Here is a 24530-nt window from a genome sequence, read left to right on the forward strand (position 1 = left end):
TCTCCATTACACTTCCTTCCGAAATAAAGCTACCTCATTTTCCCTGAGCTCACCATGGCTTTCAGCTATCTCATTTTGCAGTTCTGCCTGTTCTGCCTTCCTCTCCGGCCCAATGTGAGTAACTGCTTTATAAATAATTATAGATCTAAAGAGAGGTTTATTTAATAAGCATTCGGCCAGATTCACTTCCAAAAGCTTTCTGCGGTCCAGTGGCTCTTATTCAGGATCCAAGATGAAGTCCAGCCTCAACCGAACTGACTGTAACAGGCAAGTGAAATGTAAATTCGTCACACCTCTTACCTGACCACAGTTGTGAAGGCTTAAATCTAGTCCACATGTAAATTCAGTATGATGCTCAACTGTTTCCAGCAAAGGGTTAGGCTTGGAAAAGTCCCAGAATCTATACAGAGAGGAAGGGAGGGAGGGAGGGAGAGAAAATCAAACAAACCACAATTAATGTAATTGAAAGGCCATTTTAAAAATATAATACAAGATATTGACAAATCTGTTGCTGCCAGGGTATTTAAAAGAGCAAACTCATCCACTTAGGGAACATAATTAATCATATTCCTGCAAAGCCATCTGCTGATTTGCATAAATTAAATTTCACTGGGCAAAACTGTCTTTGTCTCCTGTTGCAGAAACTGAGATCAAAATTGGCACCAAAGACCAGCTTTCGGGACGTTACTGAAACTGAAGAAAATGTAGGCTAAAATAATATTCTTATATTTCTTGATAGCTGAAGAATTTTATCACTGAAAGATATTAACACAAATTATGATTTTTCTCACTTTTTGGTACTGTTCAGTATGGGATGTTTATTTATGGAAAATTACATTTTCACTCATGACACTGGTCTTTCATTCCCTGTCTCCAATCTGAGACTGTTTCTGTAAAACAAAATATAATATTATAACTTAATAATAAATTCATACTATAAAGATCAGTGGCATTAAACAGTTCATTCCACTAATTTTTATTTCAAAAATAAGTTTTCCTTTCCAAGCTCAGTTGATCTAAATGCCTACGAAATGGATTTCTGAAGTGTTCTACTTCTCCAAGCTATTCCTAGGGTAGAAGCAATGTAGTTTATAGCACGTATAAAAGAGGTATGAAAGAAGATGGGATTAAAGTATACGTACAACAAGAAACCTCAATTGTAAAACATGGATTCAGGCATAGAACTTTCAAGTAATCATACACTGACGAGACACCATAGCCTAATGATGGCTATGGAAAGATTTGTTTTTCGGTTTTGGGCTATATGGTATTGCTTAAAAAGCCCAAAGACTGCAGAGCACCACACAGTTTGTGGGCTAACAGCTGTAACCAAATTTTCTACAGGTTGGATTTTCTCACAGTGGTCAATGATTAGCTTTATTTCTTCTGTAACTATCACGGAGGCCTCTGCCTTACTCCTATTGGAGAAAGTGACAGCAATTAGTAAGAGCAGTTCATTACCAGACCAACTACACTGAAAGCTCTGTATGTTCAAGCCAATTCAGGTAAAATAGCAAACACTGGAGCCAGCAGGGTCAGTTTGTTTAAAGTGTAGATGTTATTTCCTTAATAAATGAGCAGAGTGGTATCAGCACAATGGCTACGCCATAGCAACAACCCTCTTAACTTTTTCCTAGTACCTGAGATCTAAGACAAACAGCTTATTTTGCAAGAGAGAAGAGCAAAAAGACCATTTCAGCATTTTCATCCTCACCCATTTGCCCCTAAGAACCTAAGGAAACCAGTCTTCTTGTCTCTAGGTAAGTGGTAGCCTTCCTTCCCACATGAGCTCTCTACTAACTCTAAGACAGTTGCTCATAACTGGAAATCAAGATTAAAGAGACAACTTTAGATCTATATGAACAGAAACTTAGAACTAAGACTGTCTGACCAATTTTAAAAATAGTAAGGCAAATTGGTGTTTGCTGTGTGAAGTGATGTTTGCAAAACAGCAGCAGCAGCACAGAGTTTCAGAGTGCTACAACTCAGTTCAAGTTCCACAGACTGTCTGGGACCTTTGTTTTGATATAAAAACACTTACTAGAGACCAAAAACCATACAGTCTCAGGACTGAAAACCACTGATGACAAGTTAACGGTGGCACTGATAACTCACTGCAATACCAAGTGAAAAATGCTGTCTGTAGCCCAGGTTCCAAAACTAGCATAGTGACAATTTTTTGCTCTGCCTACTCTTTGCTCCCTGATTTGCCCCCATAACATCAATTTAGTAAAAGGGGATGCAAAACTCTATCTTAGATACATATATGGTCTCACCACAGCTTCTAGATATTCCCCGTCCTTTAGTACCATAAGTCTAGAGTGGAGATAGGTTCTCCATGACTCATGCACCACTCTTCATCAAGCACTTGGAAAGGCCAGTTGGCTAAAAATAGGTAAGCTGGAGACAAGAAATACAAAAGGGGATGTCACTGACATGCAGATAATACCATATGTAATGCTTCTCTCATGGGTGGCGAGGCCCTGTTGCCCAGAGAAGCTGTGGATGCCCCATCCCTGGAGGTGCTCAAGGCCAGGCTGGATGGGGCTTTGGGCAACCTGGTCTGGTGGGAGGTGTCCCTGCCCATGGCAGGGGGGTTGGAACTGGATGATCTTTGAGGTCCCTTCCAACCCAAGCCATTCTATGATTCTATACTGTAGGCACGTATACTCTCTCAACGCTTGTTTCCTCATGTGCCCACAAAAAGGCAACTTTACCGTTCAGAAAGACAGGATACATTTTGTGGAGAAAAATTTAAACATATTCATGTAACAAACTGAGAAATAATAGTTAGCTTCACAACCAAAAAGGGGTTATTTAAAGAAAAAAAAAAAACTTTCCATAAGAAAAAATATTTACATTTACTACCTGAAAGTTTTAATTACAAACATTTATACAAAGAGACCTGTTTATTAAAAGAAACGAAAAGAGAAAATACACAAATATCTCTTTTCTGTGTTCACCAACAATGTTATAGTGCTATTACTAGCACCAGAAATTTGTTTGCAACCTTTGGTGACTAACTTCTGTGTTCAGAGTTTTCCTAATTTTCAGAGAAATCTGATCACATTAATACTTACTTCAAAGAAAGCTAGCACACACAGGCAGGAAAATGCCAGTGGAATTATAAAATACAAGAACCTGGGCAGTTGTTCATGTGTTATAACTATTACGAAATTTTAATTCTTGTCTTAATCCCAAAAGAAAGTATAGAAAAGAACATATGCTGTTTACACTGATGTAGGAGTGACCATGACTACCTTCACAGTCACAACAAAGTTAAATCATAATTAAATCATAATTGAAAAGTTACAATCAGTTTTGAATTAGGTTAATTTTAGATGTTATGCCCAAAGATATGATTGTCACTAGCAACTTTGCTGTCAATGGGAATTTTTATAATGCTGCAGGAGCTACTGTCAACCGAGACATTGAAATTAACAGGTTCTTCTCCTGCAGAAGTTTCAGTTTCATGCTCGAAAACACCATTGATAAATATTTTGATTAGCAGGAAGACATTTCCTAGTTAGGAAAAAAAATGAATGAGCAAAGAAAAAACTTCTTTTTTTTTTTTTTTTTAGCTTGAAGGAAAAAAAAAAAAAAAAAAGGAGGGGGGAAGCCAAGGACAAATAACTAAGTTTAAAAAGAAAAGATTTTGTTTGTTCGTTTTTTCTTATGAGCAGCATTATTCCAGAAGTTCTGAAGACTTCTTTTTGATCCATGTTGCTGAACACAGTGATGGGGAGGTGGAGACAGTGGTTTACCTTAAAGCCTCTTTCAGAGATGATAACCGATATAGAATGACTTTCAACAAAAATTGCTTTTTTTCCTCAGAGGCAAGATTCTGTGAATATATTTCGAGATCCGGCCTGATATCAGCTTAATGAAGTTCTACAATTTATCAGATCATCTGTTTAAATTTGAGTGAACACTGTCTGTGCCTAATGCACTAAGATCTTTTTATACTGAATAGTCTCTGAAAATATAAAATTACGATTCCAGTAAGAGATGACACTGAAGTTCTTTCAAACCGAATTTTGATAGAGATAAGGCTTAAGAACATGCATGCAGACCTAAATAAGTCCTGGAAATGTGCCTGCATTTTGTACATTTCCTGACATTTTAATGATTCGTTTTTGTTAAAATTGCTTTTTAATTAATCTGCATTTTTTCTGAACTCTTCCAAAGAGTAAGGAACTAGTATAGAATAGGTTGTCTTGATGAAGGATCTACTAGACAGACAGTTAAATCCAAATCATTATACTCAAGTACAAAAAATAAAGTTAAAATCTACCACACTGCTTATTTTCTTAGCCCTCAGCATGAAGTTGGCATGTGAACTAGCTTTTAGTAGCTTGACTGCAGTGCACACAAGCAATTATAATGTTTAAAGGACTGCCATTCTGTGCTGTTCTATGGATTACTATCAAATGAGACTAAAAAGTCACAGGTCTTGAGTAGATTTGACAAGATACAAAATTAATACCACACACTGGAATCCCAAATCTCTTACCTGTTTCTATATATAAATAATTATATATATAAAATATGTATTATTTTTTGTTCTTAAATTGAAATGCGTATAGTCATGTGTGTATATAGTCACGGCCTCATGTGTGTATGCAGTTACGTACACGCCTGCATGTGGGCATGTATGTGCACATGGAGCGTATGGTGCATCCACTCAAACTCAGAACATTCCTAAGTGAACTCTACATCTTACTGTGAGCTACACTCCTCCTTGCAAATGACAGTGAAGGATACGTGGTGGGGTACAACATAGTGTTAGTATTTTATTCTTTAGAAGAGACATTCCCAAAGTGTTGTGATGACAAGTTTCCCATTACACATGATATTTTTCTTGTGCCATGTTTGTCAGAGACTTTCACCTCTATTATTTGTTCACTCATGCCAAAACCAGGAGCCAATCATTTTAGAAAACTGCTTAAAAAAAATAAAATGTATTTCACGTCTTCAGCTCTGATCCATCTGTCCCTGGTCACAGCAAGTAATTGTTTGGACAGAAAAATAATGCCTGTAGTAAATCATGTCACTTTGTGAAAAGGTCTCCACACCCTGCATTTACAGACACCATGGTATATGAGCTAGGAGCTCTCCTCCCCTTTGCGGACTGTTTCACAAATAAAATGTGAGAGCTGAAACTGTGCTAGATGTTGGTGCTACATGAAGTGCATTAGTGTCAAACCTGAAGGATATACAGTTGGTGTCAGAAATGGGAAGAGCACTGGGACACCTTAAAGTCACTTAAATGCATCAGTTATGTGATTATTAATCACACTGTTCAGACAAGGCCACTGGAAGAAATCAACCACCAGTCTTTATTTTGGACTTACAAGCCTTCTGCAAAGTCATACACCACAAACCAGCTGGCACTGCATCAGTAGAGTACATTAAGACAGACCACATCTGTAAACCTCCACAGTCCACCATATGGTATTGTACGAGAAGTACATCTTAGACATAAAAAAAACTAGGCGCTTTATCTAAGACAGAACACTGGTACAGCCGTCTGGAAGGTTATATGCATGTGGACAACACAGCACTTACACTGTCAGCCTCCTGGCACCGACCACACAACAGAGGATTTCACTGGCAAGGCACTACCCTACATTAAGCAAGAGAATAACAATTAAAGTAAACTAGGAAAAGGCTCTCAGGAACTTAGGTACTTAACAGCTCACAAGAGTGGAGTGTTGCAATGGATAAAGGCTCCTCAGGAGAACAGGGCTAGGGATGTGCCTGTGTCCCACTGTAATCCCTAAGAATCCCACTCTAAAATCCCTAAGAGGCTACAGCTGTGCAGCTACACACAGCCTTCTAATTCTCCATCTAGTTTCCCTGCTGCACACAGGTGTCAGGCTACATTCAGAGGGATAAGGAAAAAAAAGCCTCTAACATTATGCTATTCTCCACACACTTCTCTGACCCTGACACATTCATTTCTCTTCAGGTTTTGGTCACTCTCCCCAACCCTAGTTGGATCCCTTCCTGAGTAGGTTAGCAACCTGTTGGCAAAGATGCTCTTGCCCTACTTTAACAGATGGACCTTAGCCTGCCTTGCAGTACCCATCACACAAAGAGGGCCCTGTGGTTGTATAAGACAAAGCCTTGTTTGTGACAGCAACCACACAGCCAAGCGGCGACTTGATGAGTAGGCCTTTTTCTACCTGGATCTTTCTCTTTCCCTGTCAGAATCAAGGAAAACACCACCTGGGTTCCCAAAGCCATGTAGCTGCTCTTGATATATTCATGGCCACCTCTTCCAGTCACACTAGGGCTCATACAAATAAGGCTGGACAAACCCTTGCTGTCTCTCCACAGCCTCCTGGAACTCAACACAGGGCTGCAAAACCTTCCAAGACATCAAGCTGAGTGGCAGGTTGATGCTTCAAGAGAGAATGCAAGAGGAGGTAGTCTCCAGTACTGACACACGTCTTGCTCTCAGTGCAGACACTTGATTCAGGCTCAGCCAATTCTGACACCTGTCCAGAATGAGCTTGTTCTTGCTCATCCATTCCCAGGGCACTAATCTTGTTCTCTAACTCCAAATTCCAAATTGGAGAAGGAGACTGTTGTCTTGCCAGATGTCACAAGCTTCCAGCCTTCTCCATCAGGGGAATCTTTATCTTCTGCTCCCTGAAGCACAGTTGCTAACTGTTCCTCCTTCCTTGCAGAGGTGAGATCCTAAATCCCAAAGTGCTCACCACCCCCAGCCCCAGGGAGATGCACCAGGGACTCTCTGCAGACCTGGAAGGCAACAACATCCTCTCTAGCGCTATCGAGGCTGAGGACCCTGATGTGCTAAGGACAATCACTCCAGCGATTCCCTGTGGAATGTCACCATCATCACTGCACAGTCTCAAGCAGTCCCAAACTGTCTGGAGCAGAGCTTCTGAGCCCTTTTTCACCTCTGCAGGTTTCTGTTCACTGTGCTCTAGAAGCTGCGCACCAGGCATGCAGCTGCTCCCCAAGCTGCCCAGATGTTTGACAGCCTTCAGCCTGCTGATAAGGACAAGAGCTGCAGGCACTCTCTAAGCAGGACACAGTAAGCAGAGACTGTCTGCCAGAAACAAAAGCTTGCAGAAGCTAACCCTCACTGTCTCCAGAAGTTCACATCATAAGGTAGTGTGACTTAAAGCAATGGAGGAAGGAGGGAGTGTTGGCTTTATTCCCATCCTTCTCACAGCTCCTTTCACTTCTGGCACTGCCCAGTCTGCAAATCCCTCTCTTCTTACCATAATGCTTGCACACCCAATGATCTTTCCATCCTGTATTGCGCACAACTCCATCCTTCCCTCACTCCCGAAGTACCCACACCTCCTCTCATGCCATCACCAAGAGGGGAATGCCACGCTGCCCCGGACACGGAAAGGCAGGACTACAGCAGAGAGCCACTGCAACCCAGAAGCTGTCCAGTCAGTCAGCATGTGTTCCCTGGCTGCCCCCAGCGAAGGTAACAGCCTGTTCCTTCGGCAGCCGATCTGCTGAACAGAACTACCATCAGTGAGGAGCGGATCTTTCAGCGGGCACCTGAACAGTAAGCACAGAGATCAGGCCCAACCACTCTTAAAGAAACGCTGTCCAGATCCAGTCATTAATCACAGCTTTTTATGAAGCACAACATGGGAATATTACTTATCTGAATACCAAAACACTAATTTAATTTAAAACTCTTTTACCTTAACTATCTGATAAAAAGTAAAATGGGAAAAAATATACCACCGAGACTGCAAGTTTGTAAGCATTAAAATTAATACAGCAAGCATGGGACTGAGACACCAAAACAGGTGAGGGAAAAAAATCTATCTGATTTAAGGATACAACTCCGATAATTAACGATATACTACTGTTAGTTCCTTTAATGTTCAGGGCATATAAGCTTTGATTTTTAAGCACAGTAAATTGAGTTGTGGTTTTACGAGCAATCAGAACTCTACTGTATAGCAAAACACTGCTACTTCTCTTGCCTCGGGGGAAACAGTAAGTTATACTTGCTGTGAGAAATTTAATTTTTAATCATTTAACTTATCCGATTTAAAAAATTTACTACTTCAGTGGTTTCCTGTGTGGGGTTTTACACACAATAATAATTTTCTGCTTTAAAACCACTATTCTCAGGTGAACTCAGGTGAAAGTTGCTTTATAATGTAAAACTGGCACTACAGATATTATGTCTACAGGCAAAAAGTAATACTCAAATATTATAAAATCAGGAATTCAGAAATAAATTTGTCTGGAAACGTCCTTTTCCTCTTTAATATGCAACATCCAATTTTAAAAAACGTGAATATATAAAAGCGTACATTAAGTCTTAATGACTTATTTTAGATTAAATTTTAAAGCCTGTACTACACTGTATTCCTGAAGTATGTTATAGCTAGAACAGCATAAAATACAAGCCTTTGGATTAAAATTTTACAGAAAATAAAGGTTAGACAGACGTATCACCAGCACGACTTTCTACTGTACAATTGCAAATGGTGTAAAGGTTTGCTCTCTCTGAGTCAATGAAAATGAAACTGCTGATGTTGTCAACCTACCCTAGGAACAGATGTAATAACAGCTCTTGAAATGTAAGCTTTCTTGTATACCAACCTGTATATCTTAGGCATTTTAAAACACCTTTTTTTGGGGAAAAAATATCTTTTCTCCTCTGCTGATCAACAAGCTTATCAACTGCTTTCAATATGGTTCCACTTGTTAAGAAACAGAGAGAAGCAGATAGCTTGTATGAAAGCAGGTACCTCTATTACAAAATCCTCAGGAGTATCAGATTTACTGGGCAGCCAGGGGAACTTGCTGAAGTCCTGCCTGCTTCAGCATACATACTGTAGAACAACACTAAGGCTTCGCCAGATACAGGCAGGTTGAAAATGCTTTGTTATAAAAAGCTTAAATAAAAATGAAGCATGGAAACACACTAAGTCACCCACCTAAATTCATTTTAGAGCATGCTACCTTCCTATCAGGACTATCACAGCCAGACACCACTATGTGCGTTAGAATGATGTGAAAAGGCTTCCAGAAAGCATCTGTCAGCACAGACATAATTCAGAGGACTGAGCTAGCCTTTAAGTGAGAGCCCATGTATTTTCAACATATTTTACAAAGAGAGAAAATATCTTAGAGCAACTTTTTAACTGTACTAATTGCAACTTCAGTATGTCCACTCCAGAACTATTTTCTGCTGTAGGCAATATTAAAGAAGATATGCAATAAAAAATTACAGTACCTCACAGTAAAATCATAGGAGCAAGAGGCCAATAAAGTTGCATGGAATGGTGAAAACTGCAAAAAAACAAAAACAGAGCATTTTTAAAAGTAAAAAACATTGTGAGCATATACAGACTTGCTTTAATTAGAACGATACCAAAGTTTACTGTCTTTGTAGGTACCACATCATGTTGTAACAAAACAGACGTCAACAAATTTCCCCGCCATGTTTCTAATTACAGGGCATGCTCTGTGAGGTCCTGGTTCAGTCTGATTTCATTACAGCACTGCCAAGTAACCCTACTCTGAAGTTAAGAAGATTTAAAACAGTGAAATAAACACCCATTAAATTCTGCTTTTGGCTGACAACCCGAGTATCATCTCATTATACAAAGTAAGTTTAAGAAAAGCCGGGTGATCAGTTTACTTCTTTCATCTTAGAGTGAAAGTTTGTGCCATGCTGTAGAGAACATAAGATACATTACTGTCATCAATTCCATGTCCTGAAATTTTGCAATTATTTACAGAAATTAGAAAATTGGAGATAAGTTGAAAAACTGAAGTCAATGTAACGTCACTTTCTAATCTCCCCCTCTCCTGCAAGGCATCCTATGTGACATAGTCTTCTACAGATTCTTGTAGACAGGTCTAAGAACTGCAGCAAAACGGATGCAATTTGGTGAAAATATTCACCTCGATTCCAGCTTTTTAGCAGCCCTCAATTTCCAGCCATTTAAAGGTCTGTATTTCTCAACAAGAAATACAAGTCACTGACCTAATTTGAAATACAGCTACCTCACATTCATAGGTAAGATTCTTCCTGCAAGACTTCCAATAGTGTTCACAGCTAATAAATATTCAAAAGCTAAGCTTGGGCTATCACCACAACTGCCAAGAATGCAATGTATGTTCCTACAAACAAGTATCTCTGGAGTTTAACTCAAAAGTTATTTCGGTCTGAGACTGAAGACAGCTAAGAATATGAGATAGCCAAATGCACCAATGCCAAAACCTCCTGAGAAGGACTCCAGATGACCCCAGCGTGCTGCTGGAGCCCTGTGCTGCAGCGTGAGATCAGAAGCAAGCTGCAATAATCCTGACAGCATAGTGCTGGGCCCAATTCCCTGCCTGCCTCAGACCTGACAATCAACGCAAGCTTGAACAAGTGAAGAGAATACAAAGGACAGACAACTGATGGCTGTGATTTCATGGTTGGTTAAAACTAATTTAAGAGCATGCTGCTGCCAAGACTGGTGGCCTTTCCCTTCCTTTCCACTTCAGGCCGTGCTCATGCCCCCTTCCTTTGTGTCACGGCTTTTAATCGTGCAGTTGAGGGACAAATAGAGTCAGCTTAGTGATCCAGAAACTAGCCACTTTTAGGGACAGATTTTCAGCCAGAGCAATCAGCCAAGACAGTGTGCTGCACAGCTCTGTAATTGCCAGTGCCAGCACGCTGTAAGGGAAGGGAGACCAGCAGGATGGAACACCTCTATCTAGGTAGGTAGCATCCTGGTGTCTCTCAAGGTAGTCTGACAGGTGAGTCACACCACACAGGCATGGACATCCTCATCACCATTAAGTGCTGGCCTGCCTCTTGTATCTCATGTCCATGGGACCAGGTCTATCTTCTAACAACACCTATAAAAGCCTGCTAAGATGGATTAAAAGTCATGTACTCTCACTTACCTCTTCCTTGAACATGTATACATGTACAGCCTCCCCTCTGTCTCCTTCAAGCCACTTACTGAACTGACCTCAAAGTTGGGTGCAAAGAAAGTTCTGGCCTCTCTTAATAATAATGTTAAGGTGTGTCAGAAAACAGGGAACTTAAATAAAACTGTGCAAGAATACAAAAAAGTACCCTACTCGGTGAGGCCAACTGCATCCTAGCCCAGTGTTTTGACTCCAGTAAAAGCAACAGAAGATGTTCTGTAAAAAGAGCTTGTGAAACCAGGCACCTGTCATCCATTTCTTCCATAAAGTATGTCTGGTTGATGGAAGATTATCACTGAATCACTGCAGTTAGAAGAGACCTGAAAAGACCATCTAGTCCATCCTGCCTTGCTCAAAGGTCAGCTAGAGCAGTTTGGTAAGGGCCACATCCAATATCTCTAAGAATGGAGACCAGTGTCTGAGAAATCTCACAGTTTAAAAAAAAAGGGGGGGGGGGGGGGCCGGGGGCAAAAGAAGCTTTTGATTAAGCTTTTTCTTATGTTTAAATGGAATTTTCTGTATTTCAATTTGTGCCCATTGCGTCTTGTCCTCTCAATAGGCACCATTAAAGAGAGAGCTAATTCCAGTAGCCTTACATTATCTTAATTAGATGATCTTTAAGGTCCCTGCCAATCCAAACCATTACACGATTCAAGTCTACAATCTGATATGTAGAAAAAGTACTTTCATCCGTTTGTAAATCCATCTTCTTTTAGTTTTATCAAGCGCCCCTTAGTTCTACTATCAGGATATAGTAAATAACAATTCTGCATTCACTTTCTGCATTTTACTGTGAAGACTTTGTAATCCCTTAGTAGCAGAGCTGTTTTTAAAAGATCCCACATCCCACTAACTCCCAGAGAGTGAAAATATAACATTCAAAGCTGTATTGATTTAACCTTCTTAATGGCTGTCAAAGTGGAGTTAGAGAATGATCTGCCACTGCTAAATGTTCTTCTGCTATGAAGAACATTTCACAGAGCCTGATTAGAACATAATCGTGATGAAATTAAATCAGAAAAAAAAGACATGGACAGTCACCACCAGTGGGGATAGCAGGAAAGGGTAGCTGGGATAAGCAGGAGCTTCTCAAGCTGTCCATCTACTAACAGGATTTGTGATATGGAAGCTTTCCCATAGTTATAGGGAAAGGATGCCTTTAGGTTTCTGAAAAATTACAACCCAAGTGTGGCCACAGAGCAAAAATGCCAGGGCGAAGCAAAACAAAGTTATGGTTTTTCTGCCAGTTCAAGCTTCCTAGAAAACATTCATTAACATACCTTTACTTGAAAGGTTTTGTAACGATCAGGTATTATCTGTGCCACACTAGCCTTATATTAAATGGCAGACCTGTGTCCTGTTGCCATACATCGCTAATTCCAAGCACTAACTAACATGAAAAGATGTGATTGTGCACCTAGAATAAGCTCCTAGCAATAGGTGATCTAGTAGGTACACAGGTCCCGTACAGTCATCTGTAGCTGTTCATGCACAGAGTTTCTAAATTAAAAAGTAATAAGGGAAGGTTTTGTCTCCATCTAAAACAGCCCATATAACTCAGCCTACGTAAACCTCCTATCCCTCTATAAATCTCCGGCATGCTCTTGCATCAATGTATTGACTCTGACGATACCATTTCCTTTGAAAACCCAGCACCCTGCTAAACATCAAACATGTTTTACAGTGCTACACTAAACAGTTTCCAAGAACTGCCACTCCACCATCTAAAATCTTCAACATGGTTTTTCCTAGTTATTAGATCATGTAAAATACAATTGCTTTCCAGAAAGGTTTGCATAACAATCCAGTGATGGGCGACAGTGAATAAAATACAACTTACTTTCACTCTTCTGATAGCATAGGTATGACCAAGCAAGACAAACACCGGTTGCCGGACGTTTCGCAAATCCCAGCCTTTCAAACTGCAGTCAACTGCACCGGTTACCAGCAACTTCTGAGGATTTGATACAACACATATATAAGGACAACTTAATTATTGAATCGCAAAGACACATATCAGGAAAATGTTAGCTATAAACGGTAGACAGATCAAACAATAAGATCAAACAACAGAGATGAATATATCATAAATGAAGTCTCCATTGTGGAGATCAAAGAGAACAGAGAAATACAAACTATTTCTCCACTCAGAAGTATTATGCCCACTATGCAAAAGAGTGAACAAAACTTCAGGTCTACTTAGGCCAGTTATCAGTTGGAACAATGCTCTTCTGGAGATGTAGCTAGCAAGTTAGCTAGCTAGTAAGAGAACAACTAGGCATGCTTTTACTCCCATATAACTAGAAGATGCATTAATGCTGCAGTAAAAACCAACCAACCAACCAAAAAAACAAACAAACAAAAAAACCAACACTGATGGTTTTTTCCTAACTGAACCAGTTGATGAAACTGGTTCAGTTAGGAAAACAATTGGATGAACAAGATTGTACCTCATCATACTTGCACCAGTCACAGCTCAAGATCTCAGCTTCGTGGGCTGGTATCACAAGTTTGACTCCTGGGGCTTTCACATCCCAAACTCTTAAAGTATGGTCACCTGAAACAAAGAGAAATTCATTTGGCATTGATGAATCAATTCTGGGATACAGTTAATTCACTGGTACTCAGGTAACAATGGTGTCTTAGCTCTATGCAACACAAACCATTATATGAGGACATTCAGGCCACATCAAGCACGTAATAGACAAAGAGGTCAGAGACATGCACAGAAGGAGTAAGAACTTACTATTGCTCTTTCATCAGGAAAAAACTAATTTCATTTTATTACTAACACTTTCCTTACTTTTTAAAATTCTGATTTGATTAAAAGGAGATGGGGTAAAATATTCAAATAGCATTTAAATCATGTAGGAGCATAGGATCCATTTCAAAATGGGCTTAGAAGATCAGAATCCTAAACAATTTTTCTCTGCAAATCAGATGAGAAAAAGCACCTACACACATACTTTTGGCATGCAGAATAGTGAACAGTGTTTCAAGCACAACTTGTCTCTGCATTTTCAATGAAAAAAAAAAACATTTAACATATATTATCTGTACTCATCATTTGCAAGAACTGCAGTTACTGTCATTCATTGAAAGATCAGAAGATGAAGTCATTCTGCTCTAACTGTTACACAAATTAAATGCCACATTTTCCCTAACCTCTGAGCACAGACACGCACCTGCATGTATGCACGCATGCACAAAGGTCTTCAGGGACCAATTAAGGCAGTACAGCCTAAGAGCTGTCAGTCACCTGAGCCTCTCTCTTTCCATCAAATCACAAATTGTCCTCTAGCCCTACAGGTCTTGAGCATTCTTGTTGTACACCCTTCTTACAAACACAGTTGCTAATGGCTCACAAAGATACAGAGAACTGCATCAGCTAAGACTTCAGCTTTTTTTTTTTCTTTTTAAAAAAATCCATTCTCTGATTAAGCATGAATATTTAGCTCAGTATCCAAAAAAATGGATTCTCTGGGTCATTTGTTTACAAACTATTTAGAATCCACAACTGTGCTGTGTTTGTTCAAGAGATGAATAAAATCTCTAGAAGCTGTGTCCAGATATCCATGATTTGTCCAGAAAGCATACATCTATACTACCTAAACTTAAAACTTCGTTTTACCTTGCTACTGAAGAAATTTCTCTACCAGAAACACTTCTCTAAATCCTCAAATTGGTTATAATCAGTAAGTGGTACGCTGTTTAGATACAAGCACTTTGATGGTCTTCAGTTGGTCATTGTCCTTAAAATACAGTCAGGCACATAAAATCATAGCTCCTTGCAAGAACCTGCCTCCAGTCCAAACAAATACAGCCCTAAAGAAACAGCAGAGGAACACTGCACCCTGTCGTCTCTGCAAGAAGACACAAAACGTGTAGAAAGTTTGAATACAAAAATTAACCTAGAGGCAGCTTGGTTGCAATGCATGCCACCAGACCAGCCTCGTGGCTGTGGTACTCAGGGCACAGCAGTTCTCACTGCTTTCATTCCCCTTGCTGCCTCCAGTAGTTTCAGGAGCAAGTCAGCTGAAGACCTGGGCATCCCTCAGGTGGTTCTCAAACCCGTGCAACATATGGCAGGGAAGGAACACAGCCAGCAGGCGCCTGGCACAAGAGGTGCTGCGTCCTGCTCAGCTGCTCGCCTGCTCCGCACAGATTTCACTCAGGGTCTTAAGGCTTCTGGAGATGCAGTAATGGCCTTCTCAAAAAGCTTTTATTTTAATTTCATCAGATAACATGGATTTGAGGGGGAAGCTCATATTTCACTACAGACAGGGTATCTTTTCTGAGCAAATAAATATTTAAATCCAGGTGAACCAGGGTGAACTGCTTTAGAGATGGGCCACGGCAGTGTTACAACGGCCAGAAACATTCAGAAAAGTAAATTACTCAGCCAGTAACAATTTTGACACCAAATAATATTGTCCAAGTTATTTATTTTCTAATAAAAAATGTTGACCCATGAGAAAGAGTTATTTTCCCTTCCCCTCTCTCTCTTTTTAAAAAATTGTTTGAAAACGCGAGACTCGGCTGTTATTAATTATGGCTGGCACTATTTGTGAAATATTTTTAATGGAATAACATAACATGCATGTGAACCTTTCTAAAACAAACTGAATTAAAGCCAAAGGCAAATCCATTTTTTCTATGTAAGCTGTACGTGGCAGAACGTTTTTTTTTTTTTTTTAATAGATGATAAACAGGATGACCCTTACACACTACACATTTTAACAAACTTACTTTTTTTGCCTCAACATCTTTCCATGACCTCAGAATACACACACACATGCACCCTTCAATTAAAACTGCTGTTAAAAATTTTGGAATCTCCACATTTCCATAATTCCTTTAAATCTGCACTAGAAATTGTGTGTTTTTTTTTCCACATGTAAAGCAGAAGTAGGATAACAGAAAGTACGAGTAAAGCACACCTAATGCAATCATATTCTAGCAGCCACTTCCAGTTGGCATCCCAAAGCAAGCAACCACAAAAGCGGCCAACATTTCCCCCACAAAATATTTCTATTTTTGTAAGAAGCAATTTCTCTATGGCAACAGATTTTTGCTGGTCTGTTAGATAATTATGATTCCAGATTTGTTTGTATATTGTACTTGCTTTCTTTCATTTTAATGAATATTTGTGAAATCTTGGACGAATTAATAGAAATACACAATACATATTCATCTATTCAAAATTTATGAAAGAGATGCTAATCTATAAGTACATCATCCCCGTACATAAGATGATGATTGCTAATGTGAATGATAATGTACAACAGAGAAGAGATAAAGTTTATTTAAGATTTAAATTTCACTTAAGTTTTATATTGGCTTTTTACTCATAGATGTATTTAACCCACATCCATAAATCCTAATTTCAAAGTCCTGTGACAACGACCAAGTAAGCCATCATTGCCAGACAGTGCAGAAGCACACCATTAACTATACAACGTAGCTAGGTATTTAGGAGATTAAAAACAAACAAACAGAAACAACAAAAACAAACAAAACAAGAAACTTTAAGCACTACCTGAAAGCAGAAAGGATTCATCAGGACAGATACAAATTTTTTATATATATTTAACTAGACAGAAAAAAGCAGATTAAAGTATTTAACCAGAATCAAACATAAAATCTATTGGAAAATAAAGAGCAGAACCCAAATCTCAAGACTCTCAAAAACAGTCTTTCTAGAGATGTTAAAATACCCATGCTGTTCATTTCTCCCATAGATAAGACAACCTACGACAGGATTAATAAAGCTCACAATATTCCACACAAAGAGACAGAAATAGAGCAAATACAAATAGCAGCTTTATTTAAATCATCCAGTAGCACTCTATCAAATGCACAAAATCTATTTGCGTGTAGCACAACCTAAATAGCAAGTAAACAATTGCAAGTGGAAATGTACTGGTAATTTTTCAGTCTGACATAAAACGCTGTAAAGTAAAAAATCTAAAGAGCCTCTAGTTACCTCACAACAGACTTCAACAGTCTTTTTCTGAAAAGAGTAAATTGTTGAGAAAAAAATGAAAATTTTATTTCAGTGTTTGCTGAAATGAATTATTACAATATTGGGACAGAATTTGTATTTCACAATTGACCAATTGACCTAACTTGGACTGTGATATTATTAAACTGCTCTTTATTAAACTGCTCTTTAGCAATTTAAAATATTTCCTACGTTCCTTACTCTAGCCCAACTCACCTGAACTATTAGTTCACTATAAATAAATCACTACTACACTTTTCTTCTCACTGCTAACACGTTATTTTACGACATAACATCCTAATATAAAATACTGCCATCTGAAAGGGCTTCATTTTCTAGCATGTGCTGCATACAGCCCTACAATGTGTGGTTAGCCATAAATTGAGGGCCAAACTCATTTCCTGAGAAGTACTGCACATAACATTTTCATTTAGTAAACCTCCTTGGGCACAAGACCCAGGTGAAATCAAAACTGTGCGGGTATCTCTTGAAACAATAGATTCCAAATAGATTCCATCTGCCTCATTTTGTTATGAAGATTCGGCACAACAAAGCAAGCAAATAAATGATATTTTAATTGTTTGTAGCAGAAACAGCGGTTTAGCTAAACCGCAACAAACCACAGTGACATTGCTGTCTGTTTGCTCCTCAGATGCTCGATTTGTACAAGGAGACGTGCAATAAATAGAAGCCTTTAATTTCTTTTATTCCTTGAGGACAGGGATTCCAATGAGGTCTTGCAATGTCTTGAACCTCACTCACGATGGCATTTCTTTTAACACCTTCACAGACAAATGAGCAGAAAAGAACTCACAAGAAGCAAAGGAAGGACTCCAGCCCTCCTGCCCACCCCTTACACAAACTAATGGAATGAAAGCTTCCACTGAAGTATTTTGGAACTGATGTCAATTTTCTGTTGCACTACAACAGAATTTCCTTCATTTTTTTTTAGGAAACCAAATAAATACAAACACATTTGGAATTACTTGTCTGCAACCCCCACTCCAAACAACTTCTTGCTTTGCCTTGTGCTACTTCTGAAGAAGAAGGTAAAGTCAAAAACCTGACAATCCCAAATTCAGTCCAGGAACTTGCACATGGAAAACATTCCTTTCTTGAGGAGCTACGCTCAAGGCAGTCCCTTTCCCACTAATTCAGTAGATGTACACCTTCCCCAGCTCATTCCCTCACACACATTTAGATCCCATGCACAGGAAGGTGTGCCGATATTACATGCCAGCACAGTTCCTGGACCTACAGCTCAATGACCCCTCAACTACAAAGAGTGGTCAATAAAAGACCAGTAGGCAAGGAGACAAATTTTTTAAAAGGCAAGTCAGGATGTCAGGGCCAGCAGTGAAACCTGACCAAGAAGTTGCCCTCCATCTTTTTTTATAAGCCCACTTTAAGTATTGAAAGGCTGCAATTAGGTCACCCCCGAACCTTCTCTTCATTCGTAAACCAGTAAAGCTGTAGTTCCCAGACACTTTTGTCAACATAATAAAAGAATCAAAAACGATCACACCTTGCTGTAGTATGAGAAATTTATTCATCCTGGGCCTTCAGCATGAAAAAAAAAAAATCTTTGAGCAAAGAATACAATTAATTGATATAAATGATGAATACAGACATTACCTCGCAGATCTGAGAAACAATTCTTTCCCTTCCTCATCCTTTGTTAAAGATTTTGTTGATGTAATAAAAGATGTAATAAAAACTATGTATCTGCCCTGATCAGTGAATGTTATGACTTCAGTAATGATTTAAAAATGAATGCAGTATTAAAACTGAGGTCTGAGTAGCTAAGATACAAGCTAACAGTCATTCCAAGTCTGGGCTTTGCTGATTCCTAAATACTCATGTTTTCGTATGACACATGGCTAGTGTCAGATTTGTACTGAAGAATCCTATAGTTACGCAGCTAAGAGCAAAACAGTTTTCATTAATTACTTCCCACTGGTAAATTTAAAGGGCAATAAAAACGTTTGATACTATAAGAGATGCTTTCTGTATAAACCACAGGACTGAGCAAGGCCCATCACCCTGAAGTTGTGGAGGATCATTCAGGGAACTGATTTACATTTGCCTACATACCACTGTTGCGTGCATCTGGCGCTCTCTGTACGTGCAGCTCATCCACTTGCCTTCCAGGTTAAAAGACAGACCTTCTGGGCAAATGACACCATGACTCATTACACCCTTTTAGCCATGAAGTTGCTGTTATTTATATCATTTCTTTAATGACATTTTCCACATCACTGTTTTTTCAGCGTAAGGCAGACATTTAACAGGGCTCTGTGATGGTGCCACCCGCACACGTGGATGTCCCGCTTATCAGCTCAGACATTGTTACTGACATCACAACAGAGTGTATTTACATACACAGAATTAACAGATTGCTCTGTTACTATTAACATCTCTCAATTTCAAACAATAAAAGGTAAGTCAATTACTTAATTGCTTTTTAAGAGTACAAATGATTGTACATGAAGATTACAGTATTATAAAGTACCTCACGCATCCCTGCAAATGTTAAATGGAAATGTATTTGATGCTGAGTAAAAGCTAATTTAACTGAAGCTTCAGACATATTTATTGCCCGTAAAGTAACAGCCTTTTGTTATCCACTGCATGCAAAGCTAGTCTTCTTGTATGTATTCAGATCAAAGACTTCATGAACAAAATACTCTATGCCTAGCATCAAATTCTTTTTCATCTTTTGTATTACAGACTTAGGTTTCTTATTGTATTCACTCATTCTTTTTCTAGTCTCATAATAGCTTGAGAGAAAGCCGTATTCCAAAAGCAAGGATTTAATCTTATTCAGGCAAAAGTTGCCTTCTGAGCAGCTATTTTGCTATGCCCCGCAGTCATGTTATGTTTTGTTGTCAGCATTCACAGATTGCTTAGTTAAGCAGAAGTTAAAGTTCTGCTGGCACCTATGTGGATTCAAAAAAAGGCAGCAAAAGGGAAGGGGTAAGGCACAGGTTCCTAAGTCTCCTTCCCTTTTGCTTATTTTCAGAACAGATAAATGGGAAGACATGGTAAAAATGAAAAGGGAAAAAAGAATTTACCTAAAGTTCCCTAAATTTCAGGTAAAGTTTAGGTGCTTTACCTAAATTTAGTTAAATCCAAAATATTTCATTACCATTGTATTTTCCAGTTTTGTTTAACAAGATGCTTCCTGAGAACTATTTTACTAAGACACACAAAACTGAAGAAGCTGCAACATGAAATAGTTAATTTCTGTTCTGGAGTGCTAAGACTTTACACTGTTAACGTATAGGAGAATGCATGCTTGTGGGTAGGTGTGTGAGGTTGGACGAGAGAAGTGGGACAGAGGGGAGGGAGGGAGAGAGAGGTAGAAAGAAAACAAATAACATAATTCTATGACAGCTCAGTCTTTGTCAGAGAGGGAATCTTTCAACAATATCCTTTAAAAAGGGTGTTGTTTAAAATAGTTAAAGACAGCAATAACAGAAATGAAAGGAAGTTCAAGCAGTGCCCCTCCAAACATATTTTCAATTTTCAAGACAACACAGTTGAAAACGAGAGACTGTAAAATTTTAGGTCAACCTTCACAGTAGTAAGTGTATCAGAAAAGAAGGGAAGAGCAGTAAATTAGACACAATGCTATCATGTTGAGGTTACACTTTTTCTCCAGCTCCAGCTTTAGCTCAATAGAAGTTCAGTCGGTGATATTAAGCTTTCTGTCCCATAATTTTCTGTCATCCATATCGCATGCATGGATGAAATCAATTTTTATTTTTTACTGAGGAGGTCCAGCTTCCAATATAGCTCTACTTGACTTTCATCACATATCTCGATCATCACAATAGAGTGTAATTAAACACTGAACGGTGAAATAAACTGAGTATGTCTGATACGTCTTTCTGACAATAAGGAAAGAGTGTCTGCACCCAAGGCAAGAGTCACGACTACTTCTACTACCTACAGTCCTGCTGACCAAAGAAAAAGCTCCCAATGTTATTTTTAGTAGTAAAGCAATCTAATCAAACCAAACCACAGGAAAACTCCAATGTAAAATAAAAAACATGACTTCTATGCAAAATCTTTGGTTTGAAGTTATTTCATTTAGGAGCACACTGAATGTTTTATTTTGAAAGTGTAAGAAAAATCATCATTTTGAAGGCTTCATTTTCTCTTAATGATTTTATGCCTGACATTTCACTACAAGATTTCTGTTTCATATCTATGTAGTACTTGTAGAATCTTATGTCTCTTGTACATGGTTTTCCCTGTAAGATACTATTAAGTCATCATTCCTGAGAACTGACTTCAGGTAGCTTCAGGGTCTGGCATCACATGTTTGTCCCTTTCAAGTGTTAAAGTAAAATTCACAAAAGAATATCTACTCTTTAGCACTTTAGCCAAACCTTTAAGCAGCTGCACCTATTGAGTCTCTCGAAGAGCAGACCAATCATATGTTGCTGCATACAAAGCACCATCACATACAGCATCTAGCAAACAACGTTTCCTAAAGTTGTTCACGTGGTAATGGGTTAGGAGAGAGTTTGACTTAATTGCCTGAGGTATCAAATTTGATATAACTTGCTGGATCAGCAAAGCCCTTTTCTTCATCTAGAAGATCATAAATTTTGTATGGACAAAACTATCATGGAAGGGAGTCTTCTAAGTAGGACTTTATAGAGATTACAACTTCCCCTAGAATTTGAAACAAACAAAACCCTAAGCACCTACTTTTGGTCATATGGTACTTAGCATTTTGTGGTAAATAGCTGCATTTCTGTAGAAATGTTCACACAATATACAGGGCTTAATCTTCTAAGTTTCTGTACATCCTGTAGATAAACACCTCAGAAGTAACCCCAATAAATTTTCAAATAAGTTGGAAACAGCTGTGTAGCTGCCTACCAAGCACCACTATCTGCCTACCAAGCACTACTACACTAGAACAAATAAGTGAAACTTGTCAGTTAATCTAGTCCAACTGTACAAGTAGAGTCAGATGGAAATAGCCACACATATTTTATAAAATTAAAGTCAGGTCCACTTTTTCCAACAGACTTCCCACAGAATTGGGAAGACCATTATCTTTGTGCATTGAATTTCTCTCTCTTTAACTTCAGTAGCAGGAAGACATTTCTACTTGCTTACCCTCTTGACGTAAGAGCTAAACAAGTTCTCTTTGAATCACTACAGAAGTCCAACAGCCTTGAAATCAGAGATATTTAAGCCACTAATTTACTGGTAATTGCATTAAGGCAGTGGCTTACTGTCCGCAGTTTCCCTGCTAACTCTGGCTCACAGCAGCCCTCACCCCATCCCATCTAGTCAGCTGCTGCTGGTCTACTGTTCCTTGTGCTGCTGGACCAGGAGCAGTGCTTGGAAAAACGCTGTCACATCACTTTAATGTCTCTTTGCCTTGGCTTTCACTGCAGATGCATCCAGCTGAGTTATGACTAGATAAATCAGCAAGATTCACAGCACTGGCAGATGCAAAAAAGTGCAATTGATGATTACTGTTTCTGAAGAACCTGACACAGTAATCTCCATCAGTATTGGATACAATTCAACAGTAATTGACTGTGTTTTCCATAGGTCTAACAGACTGCTGATGCTTCAGACAATTTTATCAAAAGCGTAAGCCAGAACAGAAAGTAAAGCAAGTAGCGTATTTTAGTGGTCAGTAACAGAAGTCAGATGAACGGATGAGAGTGCATAAAATAATAGGAAAAACTGCCACAAGGTCACTAAAGTGACTGCTAGAAAACTGCTGATCCCTGTCTAAACAGCCACCAAGAGAATAATTTAGAGGTGGTAAGAGAACCTATGTCCAGCTGCAGCAGTACATTTATCTTTCCCTCTTCTGTTTTTATGTATGACACACAGTACCACCTGCTGGACAACGCACTGAACTAACGCAATACCAGAGCAGCTTTTGTGTTGCGAGAACTCCTTTACCAGCGTGTTTACCTGAGGCAGATGCAAAACAACCAGGGATGTGAGGAGACCATATAGTGCTGTAAATGACCCCTTCGTGGCCTTTAAAAGTGCGTAAAGACTTCCCCACAGCTGGATCCCACTGAATAAAGTAAAAAGAAAATTGTTGAAGTATACATGCATTAAGAAAGGAGAGGGTTTCATGTATATAGGAGACATACATAAAGGACTAAGTTAACTTCTTTTTACCATGTATCATGAAAAACACTGGTATACTTTAATTGTTACCAACTGAAGGATAAAAGAACTTCTCAGTTAAAACAGAATTGCAGCCTCAGTTTAAAAGGGGGGAAAAATTAATCAGTTTTCTTTCTTAACACAAAGAACAATCAGTTCCAAAACAAATGACATTTTTTGCTTTCAGCAGAAAACCAACATACCAGCTTGGCTGTTTGATCCCAAGAACCGGACACCACTAGCTGCTCTCCTCTAGTTTGGCTCCAGTCAACACTATATGCCTACAAACAATACAACAGCCTGGTTTAGGAAAAGCATTGCAAATTTGAAACTCTAGTTAGCCGAAGTTCCACTAAACACACTTGGATTTGCAGATTTTATCATAATCAGCAAAAAAAACACATTGGTCAAGCATCACAGAGCTGCCAACAATGCCATTTACCTGAGCAAAAATTAAATTTAACATCTCCATCTGGCACTAAAAGCACCTACAGCCTCAGGATATTACCCAAAAATTAAAGATGAATCAGAACGGAGAAGAAAAAAGGGACATAAAATCCACGAAGACCCACCATCACTAGAAGTTTCTAAGTACAGTGAAAAGCCATAACTCAAATTGATTTCTGATCTCTAATCCAATTTTATTCAAATATCTAGTTTCTAATTGCTAACAGTGTAAATGACATCTCTCTTCAGAGCTGGCAATGGAGTTGACTGTGAGGTTTTAGCTGACTAACCCTAAATGCTTTTTTATTATTTCTAATTCTCAGAAGAACTGCATGCCATCAAATACTCTTGATTTTCACATTTTCCAGGTTCTACAACATTCTTCTTTACTATCCATACCCTCAAACAAATGAAGCAAAAATAAAAACCCCATTTCCTTCATGACTAATCATTCCAGCTATTAAGAAAGTGCTTTTTCTCTTTGAAGCTGAAATAAGCTCTCTCTTCCCTCATAGTTTATTCTAACATCGATCCCCCTATCTTGATAGGGAATACCTTAACTCTATCCACCACTGCTGATTTTTCAGATCTGCTGCCCCAGCAAAAACATAAAAGCTCTAAGGTAGACATTCAAATAGCTTCAAATCCAAAGACTCAATAACAGGTGCAGGTTCCAACTTCAAATGCACTGTACCTTTATCTATAGATCGTGAGGTGCATTCCATTCCTTATAATTTTTACCTCACACTAAAATGTTGATTATTCACCGGTGTTTCAAACACTAATGGTGTCTGGAGCTCAGTAAACTGCGGTGGGACACGACCAATTCCAGAGCTGATGTGGCTAAATACTAGCTGAAACAGTTCATTTGCTTCGCCTGCTGACCCAAGCACACCTTCCACGGCTCCTCTCAGAAACATGGCCACCACCTACCAGCCTGTGGCACTGCTCTCAGCAGCCAGGTCACTAC

General features: G+C 38.9%; 1 protein-coding gene across 1 annotated transcript in view; it reads right to left on the minus strand.

The window, feature by feature from the left end:
- The window catches only part of PEX7 (peroxisomal biogenesis factor 7), a 42098-nt gene that overhangs the window by 11683 nt on the left and 5885 nt on the right, over positions 1–24530 (minus strand). Inside the window, exons 4-9 of the mRNA XM_035321740.1 lie at positions 23317–23394; positions 22910–23018; positions 13398–13504; positions 12788–12901; positions 9254–9309; positions 301–400 (exon numbers count right to left, since the gene is read on the minus strand). Coding sequence (XP_035177631.1) covers positions 301–400; positions 9254–9309; positions 12788–12901; positions 13398–13504; positions 22910–23018; positions 23317–23394 — 564 coding nt within the window. The remainder of the gene's footprint in view (positions 1–300; positions 401–9253; positions 9310–12787; positions 12902–13397; positions 13505–22909; positions 23019–23316; positions 23395–24530) is intronic.

Source organism: Oxyura jamaicensis, chromosome 3 (genome assembly GCF_011077185.1).
Source record: "Oxyura jamaicensis isolate SHBP4307 breed ruddy duck chromosome 3, BPBGC_Ojam_1.0, whole genome shotgun sequence".
NCBI lineage: Eukaryota > Metazoa > Chordata > Aves > Anseriformes > Anatidae > Oxyura > Oxyura jamaicensis.